The 8,351-nt window shown below is 30.3% G+C and overlaps 1 protein-coding gene across 1 annotated transcript; it reads left to right on the top strand.

The window, feature by feature from the left end:
• The first annotated feature begins 4,484 nt into the window (after positions 1-4,484).
• Positions 4,485-7,906, top strand: LOC132952008 (GATA zinc finger domain-containing protein 14-like). The gene is made up of 4 exons (XM_061024119.1): positions 4,485-4,945; positions 6,566-6,793; positions 7,171-7,641; positions 7,738-7,906. The coding sequence occupies exons 1-4, from the start codon at positions 4,485-4,487 to the stop codon at positions 7,904-7,906; spliced, it is 1,329 nt and encodes a 442-aa protein (XP_060880102.1).
• Positions 7,907-8,351: the final 445 nt, after the last annotated feature.

Raw genomic sequence — 8,351 nt, forward strand, 5'->3', positions numbered from 1 at the left:
TGGCGAGAGCGTGTGAGTGAGGGTAAAAGCGGCGGAGAGTAATGGCCGAAATTCCGGTCAGAGCAGATAGAAAGGGACCGTGTCCAGACGTGTCCCTTTGTTTTACAGCCTATCATAAATAATACCGGGCGCACGTCACCCAGATTTGTCTTATTCGCTGTATAACAAGTTTTTCGAGACTTCCAAATATATACTTCGATGCTTGTGCGTGTGTGTGTGTATTATTTCGTATGGTATAATATCGAATGAAATACGAGCAGATAAATTTGTTCGCAACGGCCGCGGTCCGGGTCGGAAATTTATCTACTAGGGAAATCATATAAAAACATGACACACCGACTGCGTATAATACTATTGTGCTGGGACTATACGGTTTACGGTATTATATTATGTTTTATGCGTGAAATAAAAACGGAACACTAAAAGTCCCATACCACTTAGCTAAAATATTATAATAAATCGGATGGCGAATTACGTATACGATATATAATAATATTCGTACGAACGCGATGTTATCTATACGTATACTGTGCAAATGGATTAGTTGTTTTAGATCGTATAATAAATCACACCGGTTATTGAATATATTTTGTTTGTATTATAAAAATGAAAACTATATAATATAAAAAAATATACACACACACACACACGCATATTATCATTTGGAGTGTATTCTTCGTATATGTATAATATTATGTAATAAATTATTGTTTAGAATAATGTTTCGACGACGTTACAACATTTGTTATTTGACCCCGTAAAAGTTTAATTTACAAAAAAAAAAAAAAAAACGGCGGTAGCGTATAATAATATTATCATGTCCTCCGAGGAAACCTCAAAAACAGAAAGTCCGAGTCGGGTATCCGAGGAGAAAATATATCGGAGTAATTTTACCTTTTACAATTTTAATATTTTCAATGGAACGTCGTTTTTCATAAAAACGTCACACAGTTTTGGGTCATTCGGGTCACTAGGGGAAAAAAGTATGTGCACACACATAGCATCAACTCGAATATATAGTTTACCCGGGACAAAGCCGAAGGCACATTTTATTTTTATGAATTATGTAATATGTGGTCATTTGTGCCGGAGGCGCGCCCGAGATTCTTTATTTTTGTCAACGTGTTCGGCATTTTTCATCGTCACTGTCGTTGGCTCTCAAAGAAAAATCTTAAGAAATAAGTCCCGTCCCAGATAAATGAGCGGTATCGCATATAATGGATGGCTTTCGGTAACCAGTTTTTATATATATATATTATAATGTTTAATAAATACGCGACATAAGTATTTTTGATTAGTTACGGTGTCTTATTCTTTACTGTAAGTACATTATATAGGCAGTATACTGCAGTATAGTCGTATAACTCATCGAAAGTCGTTCATCGCTGCAGGTATAACTATTATTATAAATATACAGATTTGTTTAGACAGTATACGGTTCTCAAAAAATACACTTAACACGGGTGCGTTTTCAAGATGGAAAATGTAATAAAAATATTTGAGTTGTATCATTTTTCTCTCGCAAATCATCGATTTGTTTTGTAAAAATACGTAAACGTATTTTAATCAATTAACACTTCCAAGTTATTCGACAATATTTCGATCAAATGTAGTCCAATGATTTACAAGAAAAAAATTATAGTAATAACACTGTACAATATTAATGCTGTATTATATTATTATGATTATACCTGTTGTCTTTGGGGTACTCTTCATTAAACTAAAAGTTGTGCCATAGCTGTATTACCCGTCTAAGGTCGTCACGGCTCGTAAATATAGTACCTATATAATGCACCCAAAAACCTCCAAACTTGCCTTAAATAGGATGTTCTGTAAGTACATCAATTTAAGTTCTTTGTCACTTTAGTAACCGACATAATATATTCATTACGGGTCAGTCAGCGGCCTAAATACGAATTTTAAAAAGTGATAATGGTCTTGTCCGACTTACATAATTAATGGATGACCACATAAAGTGTCAAGGTGAAAACTAGTAGTTTAATACAATAATATTAATGTAATATTAATTATTATACTATGCTGTCAGTGGTATAATTAAACATGGATTTTTATTTTCGAACAATATAATCTAAAAAAATAAATTATTATAATGTTATCACTGTGCGTACTATTTCCTTCATAGAATTTTTTTTCAAACTGTTGTCTTAAACGAGTTATTTAATATAGGTACATATAAGAAATTACGTCACTCATTATTTATTAATTATATTGATGGAAAGAAGTTTTTAGGAGACACAAATCTTAAGAAAAATTAATTAATCGTGCTACATGTTTTCTGCATTATTAATGAGTTATATAAATTTTAAAAAAAACTTGGAAAAGTTAAAATGCATAGGTATGAAAAAATTACTAAATATTATTATCGTGGTTGAAGTCGTTGAACTACATAGTTAGGTACTTTATTATGGTTTTATTATTCTCAGCATGTTAATTTTTAGGAAAAAAATGCATTTAACTGAATTTTTTGATAAAAATATAGTGCATTACTGTTGATATATGTTTTTTCTTCTTATTAAAAAAATTAGTAAGAAACGACGAATCTTAAACTTGTACAATCATAAATCACCATAGTAGAATTAACTCACATATATGATATATATTATGTTTACAACATTAAAATTAAGAATCAAGTTTTAAAATGATGGATACCATTTATCGATTGAGTAACATATTATACATCGTATATACATTATTTTACATTAGGGTATTAAGCTTAATTGAAACCCAATCGTTACATTTAATCTCAGTTTAATTTTTTTGCGATTTTATTTAAATCGGTGACACTCGTTACCTATACATATACCTTCCGTGCGAGCATAATTATATATTGTAATAATTATTGTTCGATAACATTTAACGGGTTCGTTGTATGGGATTTTTGGGCAGTCTCCTTGTTTGACAGACAGGGTTAAAGGATCTTCCATGGTAGACCACACCAGGGTAACCGTTAATGTAAGCGACAAAAGACCCCGGCAATTTGAAAAACCTCGAGGAAAACAAAATATATCCAAAAAAGCACTTTACCATGTCGATACAATAGACGACCCCCATTCATCAAACAAACAAGACACATTCCACCACACCCTTTCTACCACCAAACATCTACAGGCTTCCACACACACACACATATATATATATATCAGCGTGTATCCGTTAAAAGCGCCTTTTGTTTTTAATAAATTTTAAAAGCTCTCCAAGAGTCTAATGCTTAGACATAAGACGAAACCGTTTTCTGATTAAATTACATAGGACCCTGGCCGGGCGTGTTGTTTTTAGAAAATAAGCAAACAAATAAAAAAAAAGAAGAAGAAGCAAAAAGATATAACGTCTTTTGTAAAACGACTTTACTCATCCAAAAACCGGTAATAAATCGCGTCTTGGCAAAACAATTTTGATAGGATTTCACGGGTCAGTGCACAGCGTAAGCGTCTAACTGAATGTACCCGACCGAAGGCGCAAACGGCTAAAGATAACATCATGCGAAAACATTTATTCGGGCTCTTAGCGCAAATAATCGAAAATCCCACTTGCTGTGTATTTAAAACAATAATAAAAAAAGAAAATAGGTCGGGTTGGATTAATGTTCAAAATATACTAAATATATACTTCGATAAGAGTGCGGGGTAGGACGTTTTTACTTTTTAATTGAGATCGCGCGTCGTTATAAATTATAATATAATACGTTTACGAATAGCATATGATGGTATAATACTATATCATATTCATAAACCATAATAGATAGGTATAATATTAATCGTCACGTAATTATACACGTCGTCACGTCATAATAAAATAATAATTTCCCTTATTTCAAATAATTATGTCTCTCTCGGTAGACGAATCCACACGGGAGACTGTCCGACAACAGTCCGATCAAGAATAACGCTGTCCAAACGGTATTCACTATAATATTCAATTGAGTGTTGTTTGAAAAATCTAATAATTTAAGCAATTGTATAATAACAATTGTTGTGTACAATGTGATGAGTATAATAATTTAAATCACTGTCAGACAATTAATGGCCGCACAGCGGCCCGCGTTTTATTTCTTAAATAAATAATATCCTCAATTCACTAAATTAGAGTAGCAGTATACATATTATATAGAGTAACAAAAGTACGCGTCTACAATTTTCATTAAAGCTAAAAGTAAAACATCTGTCAGGCTGGATGTGTTATTGCGACATTTTTGATTAAATTTAATATCATAGCACCCATATATATATATATATAGGTAATAGAAATGTACCACATAAATATTGTGATAATAATAATATGTACGAAATCAGCACGGCGTTTCATTGACGACAGTAATTATACATGACATCCCATGGTGTGTTTTATTAACAACATTATCAAAAGAATATTAAACATTTGACTACACGTTTTTTAATACATATTATTTCAATTCAATATTTTTTTTCAAATTGTTTGTAAGTAGGTACCTCCTATTAGTACGATAAATGGAACGACAACATAGCAATTCGTCCAAGCCAAGTATGAACAACAATAGTAAAGAATGCGGTATTAAAGACACGGAATTTAATGAAATACTCGTCATGACACCTGCGGAAACCAAATTAGAAAATCCCGACGAAAAAATGTACAAGATCAACATTCAAAGGTCACCTTGGGTGGCAAAATACTTGAAATACTTGAAATTTCCTTTAATAACGAAAGAAATTGATCGGAAAACGCTAGGAAAAAGTGTTTCGCAAGACACGTGTTTGACTGTGGCCAGCGATGGTATTGATTCCAGTCGCTCTGATATTTCAACGCCAAACCATCAAGTCAATATGAATGAGAAAGTTTCCCAGTTCTTAGATTGGAATGATAAATGGATTTCAAAACAAAGCAATGAATATTACGATATTTTACCGAATGAGTCGCTATCTCGCTTGCCGAGCGGTCTAGACGAAAACAAGTATGAAATATTAGTTTAGAGAAGGGTGTCGGTACCGGTTTTTCCAATTTTCCGCAATCCTATCGAATTTGAAAATTAGTTTTTATATTTTAGTTCCTACCTTAATTATTATAACACTTTTTCTCTAATCAACTGCCCGAAACCTATTTAAGGCGGTGTTGAATGTTGATACGGTGTAAACAAAAATTACATCACAGGAGAAACTCTCACGCATCATTGGAATTGGTCGAATTTCGGTGTTTTTTTTTTTATTATTTGAAATATGGGAACTATGTTCAAGTCAGATCAAAACCCAAAATTTAATTTTACTATAAATAGTGTTAGAAAAGTGCGTTTGAAAAAATAACAAATATTGTGGGTATACATTATTCAATACATTTTTTAGTAGTAATAATTTTGAAAATCAGGCTTTAATCCTACCTGGAAAATTTTTGCTCCTTTTAAATGAAAAAAAATTATCAAAATCCGACTATTCTATTGTTACAGGATGAGAAATTTTCCTGTATGACATGTTTTTGTACTAAAAACGATCCGGCTCCGATGCCTTTAAAAACAAATGTTCATTGAGTATGTAGTGTATAATATTATGATATAGCACATAAGTGTCTTGTCGTCGGGACGGGCAAAAATTATTTTGTTGTTCTCACTACCTAATGCTATACTGTGTCTATAGTCTATATTTTATTATATTAAACAATAACCCCACTGATCCGTAGGTAAATATTTTAAAAGTTGACAATCTACAGCGATGGTGTTATACACTTTGATGCTTATTTTTAATGTGAATATATTATAATATTGAAAAGTAATCTTCTCGAATTAAAAGGCTGTCAAAAACTTTAGTTTGTTCACGAGGTATATTAAATTAGTCATTATATCGCTTCTAACCAAATACTAATTTATAAACAATAAAAGTGTTTTAACGGACTGTAAAAAAAAACTATTCAAAATTAAAAGTAAAAGTTTTTATAGTTTAATTATTTTTTCTCATAAACCGTACATCGGTAAAGTAAATAGATTAAAAGTCTTATAAAAATTTAAATTATTGTGTAACAATTAATATTGACGTTGTCAATAATGTTAGTATCATTCTTAACCAATATCATCCGGTAATTCATTAACAATGGTAGTTATTAAGTTCCTATTAAAAAAATTAATTTTCATATATTTTATCTTATATAATATTATGTATACTTACATAGCTGTAAGCGATTATACTTATAGGTAAGTGGTACCTAGTGGCTAGTAAAATATTATTTTTAATTTTTGGAAGCTCAACAAATTATACAATTTTTAATGCTCAATTTATATCATAATATTTATGGATATACAAATTATAATTTAATATTATAAATAGGTACGCTTAAATTGTAATTTATTACTTACAGATATTTAGATAAAAATAATGTTCATGATAGGTTATGCTAATAGTTTACTTTGTGGAAATTAATATATTTTCATTTAGATCATTCATCGTCATTGTCATCATAATAATATTAATTATAATAGATATGTAGTTATTATTACTTTGTAATTCAATACCGTAATTAATATCCATTATTGAAATTATAAACGAGTTGTTAATTTGAATAATGCAATTATTAATTTATTATTATACAGTCATGACTCAAGAGACATAAATGACAATATACCGTGGTCAAACTCGAACCATGTCTATTGGGACGAAGACGTGAAATATTACAGATACCCATTGGAATCGTCGTTAAGTACAATAGACATACGTTCAGATCATTCTAAAATCAACGATATTCCTAGGATACGGAGTCAGCCCTGTTTACTGGATAATCACTTTACGGAGTCCAATTCCAGCTTGAAAAAACCGAAAAAGTAAAGTTTTCCTATTTATTTGTTGTTGCGTTATTTTTAACTGAAGAGGGAAGTAAAGCTAAGTCCCCGCTGTTTGCGAGATTTAAACATTATTAATCGCTGAAATACATGCTTCCAACTTGATCTATTAAACTTAAACTCAACAAAACAATGTTTGAAATCTAATTTCCCATGGGATAGAAACAATAATTAGTTGATAATCGATTGGAACATATTATATCGGGTCTATCAGTTAATGAGTATAGTTAAAATAATTCAGTTCTAAAGTGGTTATAATTATCTATTTTAAAATGTAACTACGGGTTAAGCTGCAGTTTCTCATTTCATTAAAAAATTATATGAATCATCTCTGCAATTAAATTGTAATTTTTTTTCAGTACGTTAGATACATTTTGGAAAGAAATAGGTGAAATAGAAAATTCTTTTGGGTATTCGAGTGATTCCGACACGAAAAAGAAATTTAAAAAAAATGTAAACGACTACTCAGGCTATAATAAATATAATTCAAATAAATTAACGAATATTAATGGAAAACAGTCAAACATCAATCAAGAAAAAAACAATTTGAAATTGTTCAAGAAAGATTCAAGTCAAAATCAATTTAAAAAAGATCATACTTCGAAGACTTTAAACATTGAACCCCATCTTAATATTGATAACCACTCGACTTCGAAATGTCACATTTGCGATTGTCCAGATTCGATTTCTAAACGGCAATGTATAGGGGATTTGAGACCATCAACTGAAAATGGAAAATTAGCCAAGAGTGTCAGTCAAATCAAACACCGACCGGATCATAACAAGCAGACCCAGAAAATTAACAATTCTTTCGAAAAATCTAAAAATGAGTTAGTAAAACTTTAAGTCAACCTAGATTGGATGTCGCATATTTTTAAATTATTTAACTTTTCGTGAGATTTAATGTGTTTTTTTTTATATTTTAGCAGTCAAACGTTTTGTGAACAATGTCGTAATTGTTGTCACTCCAACAAGAAGAAATTAGAGGACAATAAAACCGAAAATGCTTTATTAGCAAAACGAAATAAAAAGTTACGTGAACTATTAGGGTTAAAACCAGAAGAGAAAAACGTATTGGTTATGTTAAAACTATAGCTGGGTCATATATAAGCTTGTCAAATAAATAATAAATCGACACATATATAGTGTTTGTTATGTAATACTTTTTGGTTTTATTTAATTTTAAACATGTTTTTTATGATCCACCCTATTATAATTGCTTAGAGTAACCAGTATAAGTGTGTATCAGTATAAGAGTATAATGACATTGTATCAATTTATTTCATAATATAAACGTCACGGTAAATACTTTGAGTCACAATATGAGTACAATTTTAATAATAATAATATTTATTTAGCGACAGCAAAATGTTTGATTTAATTGAGATAACATGCAATATTACAAGGTTGGACTACTCATTAAAGCCTATGGCTGTGTCCTGTAGTGTGATAAGGGTTCAACAAATAAACTAATAATTATTATACTTAAATATACAATGAACCTGAATTAATAATATTTTTCAATTCATTTATAAAATAT

The sequence above is a fragment of the Metopolophium dirhodum genome, chromosome 9 (genome assembly GCF_019925205.1).
Source record: "Metopolophium dirhodum isolate CAU chromosome 9, ASM1992520v1, whole genome shotgun sequence".
Classification (NCBI taxonomy): Eukaryota; Metazoa; Arthropoda; class Insecta; order Hemiptera; family Aphididae; genus Metopolophium; species Metopolophium dirhodum.